The 20,676-nt window shown below is 38.9% G+C and overlaps 1 protein-coding gene and 13 non-coding genes across 14 annotated transcripts in view; all 14 read left to right on the top strand.

The window, feature by feature from the left end:
- Positions 1 to 20,676, top strand: part of LOC134669549 (uncharacterized) — a 45,141-nt gene that overhangs the window by 19,524 nt on the left and 4,941 nt on the right. Inside the window, exons 6-13 of the mRNA XM_063527155.1 lie at positions 479 to 706; positions 1,088 to 1,281; positions 6,035 to 6,824; positions 7,717 to 7,861; positions 8,134 to 8,364; positions 14,608 to 14,726; positions 17,840 to 17,951; positions 19,775 to 20,228. Coding sequence (XP_063383225.1) covers positions 479 to 706; positions 1,088 to 1,281; positions 6,035 to 6,824; positions 7,717 to 7,861; positions 8,134 to 8,364; positions 14,608 to 14,726; positions 17,840 to 17,951; positions 19,775 to 20,228 — 2,273 coding nt within the window. The remainder of the gene's footprint in view (positions 1 to 478; positions 707 to 1,087; positions 1,282 to 6,034; positions 6,825 to 7,716; positions 7,862 to 8,133; positions 8,365 to 14,607; positions 14,727 to 17,839; positions 17,952 to 19,774; positions 20,229 to 20,676) is intronic.
- LOC134669738 (U1 spliceosomal RNA) lies at positions 3,983 to 4,144 on the top strand. The gene has a single exon (XR_010098967.1). It is a non-coding gene; the product is annotated as a U1 spliceosomal RNA (small nuclear RNA).
- LOC134669716 (5S ribosomal RNA) lies at positions 4,665 to 4,783 on the top strand. Its single transcript, XR_010098946.1, has one exon. It is a non-coding gene; the product is annotated as a 5S ribosomal RNA (ribosomal RNA).
- LOC134669717 (5S ribosomal RNA) lies at positions 5,046 to 5,164 on the top strand. The gene has a single exon (XR_010098947.1). It is a non-coding gene; the product is annotated as a 5S ribosomal RNA (ribosomal RNA).
- On the top strand, positions 5,416 to 5,534 carry LOC134669718 (5S ribosomal RNA). The gene has a single exon (XR_010098948.1). It is a non-coding gene; the product is annotated as a 5S ribosomal RNA (ribosomal RNA).
- LOC134669733 (5S ribosomal RNA) lies at positions 7,015 to 7,133 on the top strand. The gene has a single exon (XR_010098963.1). It is a non-coding gene; the product is annotated as a 5S ribosomal RNA (ribosomal RNA).
- LOC134669719 (5S ribosomal RNA) lies at positions 7,439 to 7,557 on the top strand. Its single transcript, XR_010098949.1, has one exon. It is a non-coding gene; the product is annotated as a 5S ribosomal RNA (ribosomal RNA).
- LOC134669713 (5S ribosomal RNA) lies at positions 8,881 to 8,999 on the top strand. The gene has a single exon (XR_010098944.1). It is a non-coding gene; the product is annotated as a 5S ribosomal RNA (ribosomal RNA).
- LOC134669720 (5S ribosomal RNA) lies at positions 13,199 to 13,317 on the top strand. The gene has a single exon (XR_010098950.1). It is a non-coding gene; the product is annotated as a 5S ribosomal RNA (ribosomal RNA).
- LOC134669721 (5S ribosomal RNA) lies at positions 13,874 to 13,992 on the top strand. Its single transcript, XR_010098951.1, has one exon. It is a non-coding gene; the product is annotated as a 5S ribosomal RNA (ribosomal RNA).
- Positions 14,453 to 14,571, top strand: LOC134669722 (5S ribosomal RNA). Its single transcript, XR_010098952.1, has one exon. It is a non-coding gene; the product is annotated as a 5S ribosomal RNA (ribosomal RNA).
- LOC134669723 (5S ribosomal RNA) lies at positions 18,005 to 18,123 on the top strand. Its single transcript, XR_010098953.1, has one exon. It is a non-coding gene; the product is annotated as a 5S ribosomal RNA (ribosomal RNA).
- On the top strand, positions 18,624 to 18,742 carry LOC134669724 (5S ribosomal RNA). The gene has a single exon (XR_010098954.1). It is a non-coding gene; the product is annotated as a 5S ribosomal RNA (ribosomal RNA).
- Positions 19,193 to 19,311, top strand: LOC134669726 (5S ribosomal RNA). Its single transcript, XR_010098956.1, has one exon. It is a non-coding gene; the product is annotated as a 5S ribosomal RNA (ribosomal RNA).

The raw sequence follows: 20,676 nt of genomic DNA on the forward strand, positions 1-20,676 counted from the left end.
TGGTTGAAACACCTTTTGTACAAAGGTTTTATCCAACTGTGGCAAATGTTATGATATTAGCAGTCTATGTATAACCAAGTATAAGTTATATTATTTTGTGCCGTGAGCATAAAAACTTCTGTGCCGATATTGATAAATGAAGTGGCAATTGATTCATATTTAAACAAGTTTCTAATGTTTCTATGCAAGTAGGGGTCAGTTATCTCTGAAGCTAACTGTGTACATCAGCTATTATAATTATTATAAAACAAGAAATACTTTCGTCTGAAGTAGGTATTATCTAAGGGTGCTATTCCACCTGTCCAATGTCAGTGCGTCTCACTCTCTCATTAAACAAAATGTAAGACGCAATAAACATTGGACAAAGAAATTGGACATCTGTTCCATCTGGAATACCACCCTTAAAAATTGTTATAATTCCCTCAAATCAAAGTGATGCAGTTGATTGTAGAACAACGCCATCTAACGTTGCTTTTAGAAACCAGTCACAACAACCAAGAAAGCGAGCCTCTAATATCCCAGCACGCCTCCGAAACGTACATGAGGGGTAACGCGGTGGCGAAGCCATACAAGGTTTACGAGGAGTCAGAAGCATATTATTGGCACGCCCCGGAGTTATTCGAGCCCAATGAAGAAGGGAATGTGTATCCTTGCAGCAAGAGCGACGTGTATTCGCTGTGTTTGATACTGTGGGAGAGCTGTAACGGTAAGAAGATCTTATAAGTTATCATAGATGGCGCTAGCTGTATCGGCGTTCACTGTATCGTCATATGGAATACAAAGTTGTTCGTGGACGAAGTCGGCAAGTGCCAATATATTATACGAGCCTTTATGAAAGTTTATCAAGACTAATTGATTAAACTTCATTATGGTTATTAAAAAAAATTAAACCAAACCTAAACATACATAATTTTTGTATTGTTCCATTATTGAAAATTTGAAAGATACATTCAAAACTTAGGTTTGTCTTATTTTTAATTGGGCCCCATTTTTATATCACATTACATGATACCCGTTACAAACACAGTTAAACGCAGATTTTCTACGGCACTCACAGTACCTTAACAAGCAATTATTAATTTTCCAGCTAAGATTCCTTGGAACACACTAACCTACGAGAAGCTAAAGGAGCAATATACGCTGTGGAAAGCGGGCATGCCCTTGCCGCAAGACGGCACGTATCCGGGCAGCCTCCTAGCGTTGCTGCAAGACGGAATGAGACTTGAGCGATCCGAGCGCATTGACCTTGAGAAGTTGCAGAACATACTGCAGACGGTCAAGGTACGTATTAACAGCAATACATTCTTTAACTGCCCATCGGTGGTTATGTCTTTGCGATAATTGCGATTAGGTTTATGGCTCCTCTACACGATGGCCCAGCACCGGCCACTCCAAGATACGCAGCCATGCGGTAGAATAAGATAGCAATATCACTTGCTCCCTCTAACGCGTAAAATAATGCGTCCCTTGGAGTGGCCGGCGCTGGGCCATCGTGTAGAGGAGCCATTACGCATTACCTCGGCTGAGGCACGTCTACAGCTGGCCGTGTCCGCAAGGAAATTGCCACGCGCTTATACCCGCTCTGTGTGAACCCGGCTAATTGTCAGTTGTAATTGTTGAGACAATTTTTTTTTTGCAGTAAAGCTTTTTTTAACATTATAAATATAAATAATCGCAATTTCATCTCTACACATTTTAAAATCCTGGCACGCTTAATTGACTAACTACATTCTCATAACGAATAATATTTTTTACAAAGAAGTGTAGAGTCTGTCCACTCTACGTTTTCATGTCTGCGATCATATATAACTAAGGATACCGCCTTTAGGAACATTACCGTTCAAATTCTCGGGCCAAATTAGCACACATACACAATTACGCCTACATTCAAATAAGACGACGCGTTTACAGAGCCTGTAATCAAAGCTGGTAAACGAAATAATAGTCATCTTTATTACACTAATGGTACATAGCTAAGTGTAGATGAAATGCATATAATGTCAATAACTACCAATCAGCGACATTAATCCGCTAATAACCTTCTTGCTGTACGTACTGGCCGCTTAGAGATCGCGGTTCATATTTGATTAGAATATGACTTGGACAGGGATAGGTTTATGCCATACAGTGAAGAACCAGTCAAATAATTCACGTATAATAATTTAATGCAGATTAAAATATAACTAGTTAAAATGTTGTTATGACATGACAGACTAACTCAACATAAGTAAATATATCATTGTTGTATAAATGTATTCCGCTATGATAAGTATTTTGTATATTTTATTATCAATCTGCATGGCAGTGCGAAGTCACGTTCAGGTATAGTCTGTCCGTTTTTCTAAGATCAAGTACGCCAAAGTAAATGTATGGCGAGCTTGATCTTAGAAATAGGACTGGCTATACAGTCTGCAAAATTTACATGGGAACACGAATCGGGTCAAAAATATTTGAACAGGCGGAGTCACAATAAATCCCCACTTTCAGTTCAGAATATTTTATATGTATATAGCCGGTCAAGCAAGTTTGTCAGTAGAAAAAGGTGCAAAATTAAAATTTTGTATAGGACCACATCCGTTCGCGCGCTTACATTTTCTAAATTTGCCGCTCTTATAATATTTTAAACTTTCGCGTTTTGAACACATATTAACTCACATTATACGAAACGAAACTGATATACGTCGGTAAATCAAGGTAATTGAATATAATTCGCGTTAGACCCGTCTATAATGTGAGTTAATATGTTTGCCGCTCTTTTCTACTGTCGGAAATGGCTTGAGAGAGAACCTACATAAATGTGACAGTAGAGGGTGGATTCAAATGATCAACATTTTCAGATAATGTTTGTATTTGTTAAATTAATTCAGTGAAAGCATGATAGGAAAAATGTATCTACATATAGGAGACCGGGTATGATTATCTCACGGGTTATATCTCATGAATAGAACATATTCTAGATATCTTGCCAGACATCCGCTCAATTTCAGGTCTCTCTAATTGGACAGCTTTTTTCCATAGTTCTCTGCGAATAGCATCTTGTGGAAATCTGAATGGAAAGTAATGTAAAATGACAATACCAAATTTGATTATTAATTTGAAATAACTAGGTAGTTTTTTTATAGCTCCATCTCATGAAATAAAAAAGGAAAATACAAATCTGTAAGAAGGAATTTATTACTACATTTATAATTATATAGAAAATACCTAAACCAAACACAAGTTAATAAAATAGTCTACTTCATTTAGCATAACACCATCCCTATTATCCTCGCAATTTAAAAAGTCGTATGTTGTTATGAAAGTCGTATGCAGTTGTTACGTTTTAGCTTAGCACGGTAGTATTGAAAACAAATCGTCATGTTTTTTCCAAATTCTACTGAAGTTATCTGTTTACTACAAGTGAAAAGTGATTCCACTGTCCTTGGTATGAACTAAAATAACTTCTGCACCACTTCACGACACATGAATATATTTTTAATTACAAAGAAACGTTGTTTTTATAAATCAATTTAGCCATTTGTCACTGACTGTCATCTCGGTCGTACTGAGATTGCCAATCGAGCAGTTTGTAAGTACCGCCTATCGCGGGGTAGTTTGCGTTGGGTCATAATTGAGCGGACAGAATACTTCCATGTATAGCATTTCGCTGTTTCATGTGAAGTGCTACGTCAGGTTTGGAAGGTCCATAATCCAGTTTAACACATTGGCGAAAAAGAAAATAAAATTGGAAAGTAAACAGAAGCTTGACTATATGGGTTAAATAAGTAAGAATTTTAAATTTAAAATAACACTAACGCACGACATATTGTCGTGTGCGTGGCCCCTCTCTTAATGACGATACCCGTACTTATCAAACGCCATAGAATCGTTAGCTACCGAATTTCCCGTTAGATGTCGCTGTGCTCTCCGCTTGGGAATCGTACATCGCGGTGTTAAGATTTTTCCCGGTTTAGGGACCCTCCGGCCGTACTGTAGTGAACTCATACTTACCTGGCATAGGGGATACCGTGATCAAGAAGGCGGTTCCCCCAGGGCGAGACTCTTCCATTGCACTGCGGTTGGGTTGACCCTTGCGATTATCCCTAATGTGGATAACTCGGATGCGTAATTTTTGGTAGTGGGGACTGCGTACGCGCTGTCCCCCTCGTTAAATTTATACAAATACATCGTCATTATTATTACATTTATGCTTTATCAATTTTGAACCTTTACATCACGGTCATGGGCACATGAGGCTATAAGGCCTAGTGATTCGACAGACTTGTATAGATATAGAATTAATAATTCTAAAACAGAGGAGCTCCCAAAATTCCCAAACAATAGTTGAATGGCTGAGAAAAAAACATAGGTAGGGGTGATCTGTCTTCGTCAGTCGCAGTGGACCCCAAGAGGACTGAGAGGACTTTCAGCTCTGTCTTGCCTTTATTGGCCGTCCAGGGAGGAGTCGTTAGAGCTATATGCTCCATAGATGGAAGTGAAAGATACATAAGACGCGAGTTGGGATCGTGGCTGTTATGTATTGTGTTAACGACATTTGTACGACGACGGAAAGCGGCAATTTCGTTTGGGGCAGATGCCGAAATTTTATGCTTTCCGGCTGGAGGACAGAAAAAACTATTACGTCATATTTTCTGATATAGTTTTCAATATTCAGTTGTTTGGTCGCCAACGTCCATACCACGTTGAATACACCGGTTCTCGTCCGATCACCGAAGTTAAGCAACGTCGGGCGAGGTCAGTACTTGGATGGGTGACCGCCTGGGAACACCTCGTGTCGTTGGCTTTTTGCAATTTTTTTTAATACCATATTAATCAATGGGGTGCTTATACTCTTTTGTTTATTTATAGAACTTGCCTGTTCAAGTGTGCACTTTTATAAATACATACTTGTACAGTATAATGATGATGAGTATTTTTGACGCAGCAGTCTTATATTTGCACAAAATGAGGCACTAAGCTATAGTTCTGCCATAAAACAATGCTGAACAATTTACCGCTATGACGTCATATTTCTGATCAGGATGATATTATTCAGTTGTTCTGTCGCCAACGTCCATACCACGTTGAATACACCGGTTCTCGTCCGATCACCGAAGTTAAGCAACGTCGGGCGAGGTCAGTACTTGGATGGGTGACCGCCTGGGAACACCTCGTGTCGTTGGCTTTTTGCTTCTTTTTTGCAGAGATTGATAACACTGGTCCACTTTCATTTTCAGCTAGGTAGTTTGCACCAATCAAATTAAAAAGTTATTCATTGTACGAGTTGTAGGTTTCGTATCATGTTAATCTTAAAGTCCTGTGAATCTTTTTTGTATATGTACATAGCCTAACATAACTGAACAGACATTGACATTGAAATGTAAATAACTATGACGTCATTTTTCGATCTGGATGTCAATATTCGGTTGTATTGTCGCCAACGTCCATACCACGTTGAATACACCGGTTCTCGTCCGATCACCGAAGTTAAGCAACGTCGGGCGAGGTCAGTACTTGGATGGGTGACCGCCTGGGAACACCTCGTGTCGTTGGCTTTTTGCTTCTATTAATATTTTTGGCAATTCCTAATGATATACCCACCTAAGTACATATGTACATACCTAGTATTTTTTGTCAAACATTCAGGTTAGCGAATTTATTTTTACGACATCAGTTCTGAAACCTAAACAATAAATAAAATTTCTGGTGTTGCGGGTGTCCATGGGCGACGATAATCGCGTACCATCAGGCGATTCGCCTCGTACATCATAGAGAAATGTTTAAACTATCAAAGCAAGATTATCCACGTCTTCCAGTTTTGCATTATAATGTTATCTATTATCGACGTTTTGTTTTGTAGCTAAGGGTGTTATTCCACCTCTCCAATTTCTTTGTCCAGTATCAGTGCGTCTCACTCTCTCATTAAAGGAAAATGTGAGGCGTAATACATGTGTATTGCGCAAAGAAATTGAATAGGTGGAATACCACGACCCTAAGCAATCAGTTCGCTACACTACCTACAGATGGCATTAAATATAAAACCGTTTTCTTACAGAACGACATCGACAAGATGGACTACATAGTAATACCAGCGCGGATTTCAAAGAAGAAATCCAACTTTAGCAGCGTCGCATGGGACACGTCTCCTACAGACTCTGAATGCTTGAGTCCCGTTCAACAAAATATCCAGCTTCAAGCCGACATCCACAATAAAGACAGCTCAACTGAGAGTGAAAAAGATTATAGCAAGAGCGAGAGCCCCGTATATGAAAGTGTAGAAAAGAGGTCGTTCGCCACATCCGACTTGCCACAAAAATGTTACGTTTCAGACGACGAAGAGCGCCCCGTTCTAAAATACGAGCATCTACCGGAGAAGGATTACTCTAGCGCCTGCTCCACCCCCATAGCAAAGATACGGGCGCGGATGAAAGACATCGGCACTCCCAACAAGTTGCACAGGAGCGACTCCACTGAATACTGCAGTATCTACAGTCCCGATAATCGCACACGCAACTTTACCATCACAGACGATAGCGTTAAAGACCATAGTGGCGTGGAGAGACCGGCGGCCAAACTGAGCAGAAGCTTCACCCCTAAATCTTACAAACCGCTTCACATTAAAGTACCTGAGTACAATCTAAACTGTCTAAAGTCGTTGCCGAAGGATAAGGTCAGTGGGCGGTCGTCGTACAATTTTGATATAAAAAATTATAGCTTGCCTACGACGCCTATAGCACGTAGTAATAAATTAAGAAAAAATGCCTGGCTGTCTGGAGAGTTGACTGTCTGTGACAAGAATGTGGAAGTTTTAAGACAAGCTATTGGTAAATTATCTAATGACAGAGGTGAGTGCTCATAATCAGATAACTTAATTTGTTTTAGCAATTTCGTTTGCCAGCTGTATGTACGCACCACACAACGACGTATATGTACATATAACACGCAGCTCAATACAACCGAACTGACATTTATAAATTAAGTAAATAATAATGACGTCATTCTCCGATCTGGATGTCAATATTCAGTTGTATTGTCGCCAACGTCCATACCACGTTGAATACACCGGTTCTCGTCCGATCACCGAAGTTAAGCAACGTCAGGCGAGGTCAGTACTTGGATGGGTGACCGCCTGGGAACACCTCGTGCCGTTGGCTTTTTGCTATTTTTTTTTCATACCTACCTAATGCAATGGCGTGCCTTTTGTATATATATAAAACTTGACTGTTCAAGTGTCCATTTTGGTAAATACAGTATAATGCTGCGTTTAAAAACTGGCGAGTATTTTTGACGCAGCAGTCTTATGTGCGCCAAAGGGGCACTAAACTATAGTCCTGCCATAAAACAATGCCAAACAACTTATTATTATCATAATGACTAATTTAGTCAAAAACATTTTACTTGATTTCACTACTGTGACGTCATATTTCTGATCAGGATAGTATTATTCAGTTGTTCTGTCGCCAACGTCCATACCACGTTGAATACACCGGTTCTCGTCCGATCACCGAAGTTAAGCAACGTCGGGCGAGGTCAGTACTTGGATGGGTGACCGCCTGGGAACACCTCGTGTCGTTGGCTTTTTTTGCCTCAGTTTATTATTTTCGTGACAATGTGACGCGTAATTATTGGTAGCAATACAGTTTATTTTACAATTTCTAATTTTTTTTTTCTTGAATTAAGACTACTTTAGCCAACCAAGACTTATAACTGTGACTTTAATTTTAACTTTTATTTTAGCGGGCGATATCAATGATCCATCGGAAGTAGGCAACAATCATTCGTCTGAGAATATCAATGTGACACCATCTAATCGTCTCTCGGAGAACGGTTCAAAGGAGCAGTCGCCGGATGCTGACACTGACAGTTATATGGGACTAAGGAGGTAAAGAAAACAATAATATATGTTACTTGCATTTAGGTGAATCCTAATACATATGAGAAGAGTGAATTATCGAAATTACCCTACAATTTAAATTATTTTGAATTCCTTCGGCATTTTCGGAATTTTTTCGGCAGGCTTTTACATTGTAACATACAACCATTTCTATATTGTTTTGAGTTACATCATTGTGTCATATCAAATATGAAATAGTTACCTCTATAAACGTTCATATTTCTATTTCCTCTATGGTTAGGTTTGTATTTTTTTTGCAGAGTTGACCTTCCAGAATCACCTGTAACATCTGACACGAATAGAGACCGGACAAATTCTTGGTCGTACAAAACGTCACAAAACTCCGAAGCTGCGAGCAAAGTGAAGTATAAGATTGAAGAGGACATACTTGCCAACGTCAATGTTAAACCGTTGGTCGCCATACATGAGAAGTGGATCTTCGAAGCCAATAGGAAAACCGAGCGATCCATGTCTTTGCCAGAGAATAATCGGTATGTAAAGGTGGTATTTTCTATAAGCAAAGTTTTCAGAAAATATTGATTTCCAATCACCACATTCTTTTACATAATCATAATCATTTTATTTACAGAATGCAATGGTCCACACAGTATACATAATATTACACACAACACTATACAAATTATATTAACATAAGATTAAAATATACATTACAATTACAATTAAATTAAAAATTACATTAAATTATATAAAATACGCTAGTTAATTACACCTACTGGGACGGCCCCCGTACGTGCACACTTTACACACTTATACAGTGATTGATGTAGGGGCAGTCCATCCGGTCCGCGATCATGGCTAGGACGCTGTTGCGTTGTTGTTGTGTTGTAGGACGTTGTTTACGGTTTTTAAAATACGAGTACGAGATAAACAATGTTATACAAATGAGTACCTAAAAATAATCCAGACACCGATGTAAGTATGTATGAAAATGAGGATGACGTCATGCTCCATGGCTGATCTAAAAGTCAACATTCAGTTGTTTGGTCGCCAACGTCCATACCACGTTGAATACACCGGTTCTCGTCCGATCACCGAAGTTAAGCAACGTCGGGCGAGGTCAGTACTTGGATGGGTGACCGCCTGGGAACACCTCGTGTCGTTGGCCTTTTGCTATTTATTTTTAATACCTACCTAATGCAATGGTGTGCTTACCCTTTTGTGTATACATATGTATAAAACTTGACCGTTCAAGTGTCCATTTTTATAAATTCAATATAATAGTCCGGGAGCCGGCTGCATGAAACAAACCTCATCAAAAAATAGAATATACCTACCCTGTAGAGGTACCTGACATTTAGTAGATTCCAACGCACTTGGTCGGCCTAGGCTTAACCTGGCAGATTTTGTACAAATGGCAAAAACGTTGGACAAAAATTCACCAAAAAAAACCTCATCGAAAAATAGAATGAAACTTGTATGGTAGGATACCTGACCTTGAGGACAGTAAAAAAAAAGTGGTCGGCCTCACCTTAGCCTGGCAGTTTTTGCAGTCCGACCAGATTTATTGGGTCACGTGAGAGCTACAATTTACCTCATCGAAAAATAGAATGAAACAAACGGATTATAATAGCTAAAATAAGCCTGTTGACGTATGTCTTGGTCGGCCTCACCTTAACCTGGCAGTTTTTGCAGTCCGACCAGATTTATAAAAAAATCATCAAAAAATTTTTATCGATAAATCGTATGAAACTTGTATGGTACGATAGCTGCCTTTGAGGACAGTAATAAAAAAATGGTCGGCCAAATCCTGTGTTTGCAGGTTCCTGTGTCCGACCAATTTTGTGGTACCACGTGAGAGCTACAATTTACCTCATCGAAAAATAGAATGAAACAAACGGATTATAATAGCTTAAATAAGCCTGTTGACGTATGTCTTGGTCGGCCTCACCTTAACCTGGCAGTTTTTGCAGTCCGACCAAATTTATGAAAAAATCATCAAAATTTTTTTATCGAAAAATCGTATGAAACTTGTATGGTACGATAGCTGCCTTTGAGGACAGTAAAAAAAAGTGGTCGGCCAAATCCTGTGTTGGCAGGTTCCTGTGTCCGACCAATTTTGTGGTACCACGTAAGAGCTACAATTTACCTCATCGAAAAATAGAATGAAACAAACGGATTATAATAGATAAAATAAGCCTGTTGACGTATGTCTTGGTCGGCCTCACCTTAACCTGGCAGTTTTTGCAGTCCGACCAAATTTATAAAAAAATCATCAATTTTTTTTTATCGAAAAATCGTATGAAACTTGTATGGTACGATAGCTGCCTTTGAGGACAGTAAAAAAAAAGTGGTCGGCCAAATCCTGTGTTGGCAGGTTCCTCTGCCCGACCAATTTTGTGGTACCACGTGAGAGCTACAATTTACCTCATCGAAAAATAGAATGAAACAAACGGATTATAATAGCTAAAATAAGCCTGTTGACGTATGTCTTGGTCGGCCTTACCTTAACCTGGCAGTTTTTGCAGTCCGACCAAATTTATGAAAAAATCATCAAAAAATTTATATCGAAAAATCGTATGAAACTTGTATGGTACGATAGCTGCTTTTGAGGACAGTAAAAAAAAATGGTCGGCCAAATCCTGAGTTGGCAGGTTCCTGTCTCCGACCAATTTTGTGGTACCACGTGAGAGTTACAATTTACCACATCGAAAAATAGAATGAAACAAACGGATTATAATAGCTAAAATAACCCTGTTGACGTATGGCTTGTTACGGGCGGCTTTCATAAATTCAATGTGGCAGTGTGCGGCAGAATCCACTTGCATCAAATTTGATGCAACACATTGTGGCTGGACATTAAGAGATGAAATGTATAAGATCAAATGGTTTGAAGGACACATAACGCCTTTGCGAGTCGAAGAAATAACAATAAGATAATCACTTAATATATGTGAGGTTATCTTGTGTATTTTTATTTATTTATATTTATTGAGAAGTTCAACAGCGTTTACATTAAATAATATACAAAAAACATGAGAACTTATAGCATAGCCAATAACAGAACTTCCTGTAATTTATACATAATAAAAAATCATCTGTGGGTAGACTTGTAACTTGTGCTGTACAAGAATCGTAAATATAACTTAATTTGTAAGTCTTTAAGGTACAAGGAAAAAGCGAAAAAATTAATAATAACTGTAAACTGGAAAAAAAATCCTAAAATAGTAGGTATAGCTCTAATTTTGCGTAAACAATAAATAAAAAATAGTAAAATAAAAATACATACATTACCTACATAAACGAGCGAATCTATTAGTTTGTATGCATTTATTGGAATTTATGTGTTCGTGTGTGTGTGTGTGTGTGTGTGTGTGTGTGTGTGTGTGGGTGGGTGTATGTGTGTAAGTGGGTGTGATAGTGCGTGACTACAGTTGCTTTGCAATTTGTGATTTGAAAACACGTCTGGAGGAGAAGAAAGGGTCAATGTTTTGGTTTATTATGGAACGATTTATTATAGATACGTGCGATTCTACTCAGAATTTAATAGAATAGAATTTTGGCCATAATTGGTACGATGACAGGGAATATGGAATAGTGTGGTGTGACGAGTTCGGCGCGTGGGAGCGCGGAGCCCTAACTGTGACAGCAATCCAACGCAGTCTAGATGCCCGTTGAGAACATCGTGGAGGAACATTTTACCATTTATTTAAATTTTGGAAGGATCACGTGCAGTTTTTCCTCTTATATTACAAGTGTTCGATTGAAAACTAAGCTTTGGTGTATACCTGGATCACCTGCACGTACAAGAAGGCGTTTCATATACGCCCGCCCATCAGATAGGTACACAAAGTCATGATGCGTATGGAATACAGCATGTGTGGTCCTATTCTAGCTGTCACGTGGTATCACAAATTTGGTCGGACTGCAAAAACTGCCAGGCTACGGTGAGGCCGACCAAGCCATACGTCAACAGGTTTATTTTAGGTATTATAATCCGTTTGTTTCATTCTATTTTTCGATGAGGTAAATTGTAGCTCTCACGTGGTACCACAAAATTGGTCGGACACAGGAACCTGCCAACACAGGATTTGGCCAACCACTTTTTTTATTACTGTCCTCAAAGGCAGCTATCGTACCATACAAGTTTCACACGATTTTTCGATAAAAATTTTTTGATGATTTTTTTATAAATTTGGCCGGACTGCAAAAACTGCCAGGTTAAGGTGAGGCCGACCAAGACATACGTCAACAGGCTTATTTAAGCTATTATAATCCGTTTGTTTCATTCTATTTTTCGATGAGGTAAATTGTAGCTCTCTCGTGGTACCACAAAATTGGTCGGACACAGGAACCTGCAAACACAGGATTTGGCCGACCATTTTTTTTTTACTGTCCTCAAAGGCAGCTATCGTACCATACAAGTTTCATACGATTTTTCGATAGAAAAATTTTGATGATTTTTTCATAAATTTGGTCGGACTGCAAAAACTGCCAGGTTAAGGTGAGGCCGACCAAGACATACATCAACAGGCTTATTTTAGCTATTATAATCCGTTTGTTTCATTCTATTTTTCGATGAGGTAAATTGTAGCTCTCACGTGGTACCACAAAATTGGTCGGACAGAGGAACCTGCCAACACAGGATTTGGCCGACCACTTTTTTTTTACTGTCCTCAAAGGCAGCTATCGTACCATACAAGTTTCATACGATTTTTCTATAGAAAAATTTTGATGATTTTTTTATAAATTTGGTCGGACTGCAAAAACTGCCAGGTTAAGGTGAGGCCGACCAAGACATACGTCAACAGGCTTATTTTAGCTATTATAATCCGTTTGTTTCATTCTATTTTTCGATGAGGTAAATTGTAGCTCTCACGTGACCCAATAAATCTGGTCGGACTGCAAAAACTGCCAGGCTAAGGTGAGGCCGACCACTTTTTTTTTACTGTCCTCAAGGTCAGGTATCCTACCATACAAGTTTCATTCTATTTTTCGATGAGGTTTTTTTTGATGAATTTTTGTCCAACGTTTTTGCCATTTGTACAAAATCTGCCAGGTTAAGCCTAGGCCGACCAAGTGCGTTGGAATCTACTAAATGTCAGGTACCTCTACAGGGTAGGTATATTCTATTTTTTGATGAGGTTTGTTTCATGCAGCCAGCTCCCGGACTATAATGATGCGTTGAAAAGTGGCGAGTATTATTGACGCAGGTGCAAAATGAGGCACAAACTAAACTATAAATAGTTCTGCCATAAAACAATGCCGAACAATTTATTCTTATCATAATGACTAATTTAGTTAAATACAATTTACCGCTATGACGTCATATTTCTGATCAGGATAATATTATTCAGTTGTTTGGTCGCCAACGTCCATACCACGTTGAATACACCGGTTCTCGTCCGATCACCGAAGTTAAGCAACGTCGGGCGAGGTCAGTACTTGGATGGGTGACCGCCTGGGAACACCTCGTGTCGTTGGCTTTTTGCTTCTTTTGTTTTTGACCCGTTGACCGCCAAAGACGACAACTGACGCGCGGGGCTGCAGCCTAATGGCAACATTGTCAACCATTGCTATTATACAAGCTTCAAGATGGACTTTGAACGCCCCGCATATCGTCAATCTATAGAAAGCTAAAGTTAATAATTAGTTTTGATTTTATTAGTTTGCAAAAGTCGAGTTAGAGAGTTAACTATTATTGGTAATCCAATGGCTGTTTGTATTTATTTAATTGCCACGGACATATCAATATACTCGTTGGCCACAGACTTTACAGACCAATTATGAGTCATGATTTTACCTAAAATTCGAAAGCAGTTATAAAGCAGCAATAAATATGACATAAGACGGTTAAATAAACAATGTTTATGTGTAGAAAAACGTGCAGCAGATGTAAAATGTATAGGTGTGCCTATAAAGTACATAAACGTATACATCGCCACATGACTAATCTAACTTTAAGACATGAGACATGACATTACGTAATAAATATCCAAGCTTATATTTTTGATTTGGATGACATCTTTCGTTTTCCCTGTCGCCAACGTCCATACCACGTTGAATACACCGGTTCTCGTCCGATCACCGAAGTTAAGCAACGTCGGGCGAGGTCAGTACTTGGATGGGTGACCGCCTGGGAACACCTCGTGTCGTTGGCTTTTTGCATCATTTTGTAGGATTTGGAAAAATGTATAGTTTTTGTCTCCATTGACATATTTCCATCTTCGTTGTCTATTTAAAATGTGCACTAATCTAATCAAATAATTATTGATTCTAATATTGCTTTGTCATATCATGCATACAAAATATTTTTGAATCTGGTTATACGCGCAGCTCAACTTAACCGAACAGACATCTAAGGTGACGTTCATGTTCTAATGCGACTGCAGCTGCATTACCGTTTCGGCATTACTGCTGCGTACTGCGCTGCTGCGGCATCGATGCGGCCGCTCTGTCACTGTGAATTTTCTTGATGAAATTGATGATATTTTGTTGCCGTGATTAGATCGTTCAATCTGTCACTTACAAGGAAATTGATTGAAGATGTAAATTATGTAACTATATAAACCATGTCATTTCATTCTTCCGATGTTGATGTTAATATTCAGTTGTTCTGTCGCCAACGTCCATACCACGTTGAATACACCGGTTCTCGTCCGATCACCGAAGTTAAGCAACGTCGGGCGAGGTCAGTACTTGGATGGGTGACCGCCTGGGAACACCTCGTGTCGTTGGCTCTTTGTCTTTTTCAAATATTGATTTTTATTTTTCAGTAACCAGATTGCTGCTCTGAAGCCAGCCTCACACTGTGTAGACACTTTGCAGCAGTCACTGCCCCAGCTGAACTCCAAGCGGCCAGGTTCGAGATGTTTTAAATCTTCATCAGACAACGGTCAGTCCGCTAGTACTAGTACACCCACCAGTTTCTCATTTGCACGCTTTTGTTATTTACTGTCTTGCGATAGGGGCAAGGAAAATGAATTGGTGAATAACGGTGACTGAAATCAAAGTAACTGGGATTAGTTATTAACGCATTCACTGCCACCAACGCATATAACTATGCGTCACCGTAACTTTCACGCTGTGCCTTTGACGCACAGACGCGTTCATAATATATAGTGACAGCAAAGTGCGGCACCTGGTGAATGTCCAGGAAAAGAGGGTGGCAGTGAATGCGTTAAAAGCGTTTGCTTCACGAGTCGATGGCGCTACTGGTAGCAATTAGTGATGTACCGACTATTGATTTGGCCGACTAGCCGACTAATCGGCGCTCGAATGGCCGATTAGTCGGCTAGTCGGCCAGATCATTAGTTTCGTATAAGTTCGGGTGACAAACAATAATTTTGCTCTTTTGGTTGCGCTATTCATATATTAGCTTGGCTAAAAGGTGTTCTCTACAGGTTCAGAGACTCCTCGTTCAATTTCTGTCTTTTTTTTTATTTTGCGATCCTGAGCAGACCGTCAGTGGGTACAACTTGTAGGAGGTATTTCCAAGGCTCTATTTCTCATACGTAGTCGCCAGTTAAGAACCTATCCCCTGTGGTCAGCGTCTTTACGAGCAACGTGCCCTGTTTATAAGTCTCTAAATTTTGCAATAACATTAATACTCGTAGTTTCCCATGGCTCCACCACTAAAAAAAACAAAAACTGAATTATAATAAAATCCTTTAAGTATAGAACTTCCATGAAATTACACGAGAATCAGTTGAGATCGACCTGAGAATTATATGAACAAAAGTTTCCACACCCTGAATAGGTATTTTGGTAAAATAGACATAAAACATATGGTAAATATTGACTGTTGGTTTCTTTTTTTCTGTTTTTCTTTCACTAATAAAGTGCCGACTAATCGGCCATTTTTGCCGACTAGTCGCCGACTAATCGCCGACTACAAATGTGGCCGGATAGTCGGCTTTCCCGACTAGTCGGCGACTAGTCGGTACATCCCTAGTAGCAATCTTATTTAGTATAAATCTTACATTTTCTTGTTAGATATGCAAATCCAGTACCAACATATATATAAACAAGGTTGATATAAAAAAAATATTAAAAACAATAAATAACAAATAATTCCAATAATTGCTAGCGTCCAAAGTATTTTTGATTGGAATCAGGTTGAGTTCATTTTCATGTCATAATTACTTTTCTGTAAATGTTATTTGTTTCACGTTGAATTGAAATTGGTGTCTACTAAACTAAAAGTAGGCCTTTTACTATACATAATCATACAAAAATAAATAATATTATCATGTTTCTCCCTTTTGGATTTCAAGGGCCTATAAATCCCGGTCTTTTGATAGGCTTGCGTGGGGATATAGATCCAACACGTAGAGGCCCTTTGGAGAGTTTTAATGTCATGTAGAACGCCTGCTGGAACCCGTTCACAGGCGCAACAATAGACACTCATTATTATTATGATTAACGACTAATATCTAAAGTATTTCAATTACCTATTTAATTAAACAATAACAATTAGTTTACTAACCTAGGCGAGGGTTAATATGGTATATATCTAACTGGTGTTTTATTTGGGAATCATAATAATTATTTAGTAATGCCTACACCTTTTCAATTGTATAAGTGATTTATAATAATGTTCTAAGAGAATATCATTCAAACTTAATGCGTAACGTTTATTCCAGTTAATGGATTTGAAAAGGTTCTGGGTCGTAAGGTTCTAAAGTCTAAACTTGTACAGGGATCACTTGTATAGGTATTGAATGGTAGAAAGAGGCCACACATATTAACAATTGTGTATAAACATGAAACTGTCAGCGACATTCTTAATTCAGTTAAATATGTGCGTGTGTGAGATTCCGTTCCTTTATCTGTGGAATGAGAAACCATTCGCTTCTCTCTAAAACAAGACCTTATACTTTAAGCCATATTTTACTTATTTGCTTGATTGTTTTGTTCTCTAATGGTAATAATGCATGTAGGTGCCAGTGTGTTTGACTTTTAATAAAAATCTAATATATTTTAGCCTTTTATTTGATATGTGATCTGACATGTAACTTGAACCACTAACACAAGATATGAGTTGTTCACACGAAAAAGAAACCTTGGTGCGTGATTTGCATTGTATCATCAACATCTTTATATCTGATAGTAATAGCGGATGCAACTGACGGACTGAGTTCTCTTTTTCCGAAGAACGGTAATTATCAGCCTCGGGGCGGGGTAGAAATCGATTCCCACCGGCTTGCCTACTTAAAAATGACTGAATCAGATGCAAGCTGTTCGCCGTCTAGCTAAATATGCTTCAGCCTGCTGTTGATAATGTTGACGCCTCGACACTGATAGTTCTAACAATACGTTACTATAGTTCGTTTTTTTAGCATTAGAAAGAACTTGCAAGAAGGTAAGCGATCTTGACATGTCTTTTAATTGAAAAACGCTTTTTAAAAATCAAAAACTATTACTTATGAAAGCAGAAGAATATAAATGATCGTATTAGATTCATAATTGTTACATATTTGCCGTAATTTATTATTAAAATGTGTTTTATAATTAAAAGACATAAAGATTGTTTACCTTATTTCTAATGCTAAAAAAACGAACTATAATAAAAACAGCTATGTCACTTGTTTAATGGAAACTAACCTAGGGGCTATTCATAAATTACGTCATTTCAAATTAGGGGGGTGGGGTCATTTGAAGCATGATTTTTGAATGATTATAGGGGGGGTCAAAAATCGTAAAAAATCGATGACGTAATTTATGGACAGCCCCCTACAAATACGAACACAAGACCCTGATCTTAGCGGGGAGAAACGACCAGGTATGTATGGGGAGATATTGTATCTATCTCCAGTTCCATAAGCCAGAACACTATTTTATATTTTTGAATATATACAGCTACTAATGTCTTTCGTGGAATAAGTTTATAACAAGTATATTACGTTAAAAAATATTACACAAAAGCACGATCACAGTCACACTTACTAATGAAATTAAATGTTTACTTCTGCGACCCTACGCGTGATTCCTTTTTATTTCTTCCAGAAGTTCAATGGAGCCAATTCTGCCAGGCACGCGATAACATAGCCAAGAAGATGAACTTTGCAGCTAGAGACCCGGACCGCCATCACAGCTGGCGAAGAGACATTGATAAAAGGTATGATGATGTAATAACGTCATTATTTGATCACGTTATTCGCTCCATTTGTCGCCAACGTCCATACCACGTTGAATACACCGGTTCTCGTCCGATCACCGAAGTTAAGCAACGTCGGGCGAGGTCAGTACTTGGATGGGTGACCGCCTGGGAACACCTCGTGTCGTTGGCTTTTTGCTTTTTTTTTGCAGAAATTGATACTACAACTCTTTAACCTTTTGAACGCCACAGACGACAGTTGACGTCAACGCAAAATCGTGACAACGCCGCCAAAGACGGTATTTGACGTCGATCGTTTTTTGATGAAAATCTAATGAAAAACACCCCACTTTTAGGTTGGCTTTATTTATTCACAAAACTAAATTTTACCCCCGTGGTGTCAGTGGCACGGCAAATGGATGTGCCGTTTGGCGTTCAAAAGGTTAATACCTCCACCCCGTCCATTTCGATATATGTACTTTGTTTACTAGTTTGCATCAATCAAAGTCTTATTGTTTACGTAACGTATCATGTCCATTGATAATCTTATCAACTTATCATTGAATTAATACGTCTGTGAATTTTATCCTTATATGTATATGCACGAAGCTCAACACAACTGAACAGATATTGAAATGTGATTAAATATGACGTCATTTTTCGATCTGGATATCAATATTCAGTTGTTCTGTCGCCAACGTCCATACCACGTTGAATACACCGGTTCTCGTCCGATCACCGAAGTTAAGCAACGTCGGGCGAGGTCAGTACTTGGATGGGTGACCGCCTGGGAACACCTCGTGTCGTTGGCTTTTTGCTTTTTTTTTTTGCAAAAATTGATAATACAACTCTTTAATACCTCCACCCTGTCCATTTCGATACCTAAATATATGTACTTTGGTTACTAGTTTGCATCAATTAAATCAAAGATTTAGGGCCAGTTGCACCAACCACAGTTAACAGACTGATCAACGTCAGGCAGCATCAGAGATCTATCCCTTCCCATACAATACATACATACAATAAAATTTAGCGAACGCATTAACGGTAACAGACGGTTTGGTGCAACTGACCCTTATTGTTTGTAGTATTCTTACGTATTATATCATGTCCATTGTCAATCTTATCATTGAATCAATACGTTTGTGAATCTTATTTTACCTTGATTTCCACGAAGCTCAACACAACTGAACAGATATCAAAATGTGATTAACTATGACGTCATTTTTCCGATTTGGATGTCAATATTCGGTTGTATTGTCGCCAACGTCCATACCACGTTGAATACACCGGTTCTCGTCCGATCACCGAAGTTAAGCAACGTCGGGCGAGGTCAGTACTTGGATGGGTGACCGCCTGGGAACACCTCGTGTCGTTGGCTTTTTGCTTCTTTTGAAATATAAAGACATTCGGGACAATCACAAACAAGGGTATCGCCAAAAAGAATAGATAGTATAAAGGGGTCCTGTTCCTGTCATTGTAAATTTTGTAGTCACAGTACATTTACCGCCAGCTATCGACACACGACTAAAACTCAAAATGAATAAAATTATCAAAAAAATGTATATATGGATAAATGATTTTATTATTGTTATATCATTTTGATCCATGTCCATTCACTGATATCTATGTGTTAAAATTGTTAAATATGAAACGATGTCGTCACGCCATCTAGCCGAGGATAGGCTAAAGGTGTGTGCGTCATCTATCCGAGAATGACTTTTTCTTGATTTCCGAGGCACGTTTTTTCCTTAGACTTTATTCATCTTATACGAAGTTACATATGTCTTTGGTAGCGCCTAACGAACGTCTTAACTAAACCATGACTTTATTCTTAATCATAGCACAACAACTGAAGAGATGAGGCGAAGTGAGCCCATGATCGACCAGGCCACCGACACACACGGCATCGAGGACTTCATCCGCGAACTTATCCGCAAAGAGCTGCAACACATCTTCCTAGAAATGCAAGACGACGCCTCCTCCGCCTCGGCCAAGACCGACGAAATACTAGACAAAGGCGTGGCAAATATTATAGAACATTTGAAGACTACCGAAGACGAAACACGAAAAGATGCAGCCAAGTCCTTTTCAAGAGTTAAAATTAACGGCAATAATAAACCGCTACTCCAAATAACGTTTAACCGGTGCGGCGAGAATAGTCTGCAGGTTTTGGACAACTGTGTGAATGTGACGATTTGCGACAGCCCGCAGAAAGATAAGAACCAGTCGTTGGAGGACGCGGACGATGTGCAGGTGCATTCGCTGAAGAGGTGCCAGGCTTTCAACGCTTTACAGGTGAGATTTAACACTGATTTAAACTTTCACCATTTTTAATATTATTCACAACGTCGGGACTTTATCGCGTAAAATTGAGTTTTAAGTTTAGCCTCGACGTTTCGAGGACCAAGTGCGGGTAGTTCGAATAACTCGAGCGGCTAGAAGATGTTGATCTCAACATTAGCCAGTCTTCTCCGAGACCACGGGGACAACGCCGTCCTCGAAACATCGGCGGTAAATTTAAAACAAATTTTTACGTAATTAAGTCCCGACGTTGTGAATAATAAGGTGAGATTTATGTTGAAAAAGTGAGTATTGTCATCGAATAATCTATAAATACGTTACAGCCCCGGTAATTCTTACTTACTTAACTTCTTACTTAAATTACAAAGAAAGATCTCAATCAGAAAACGGCACTTGCGATCCATATATGGCATTGGCGGAACTAATTATTAATCACTTAATT

Source organism: Cydia fagiglandana, chromosome 12, assembly GCF_963556715.1.
Source record: "Cydia fagiglandana chromosome 12, ilCydFagi1.1, whole genome shotgun sequence".
In the NCBI taxonomy this organism is placed as follows: Eukaryota; Metazoa; Arthropoda; class Insecta; order Lepidoptera; family Tortricidae; genus Cydia; species Cydia fagiglandana.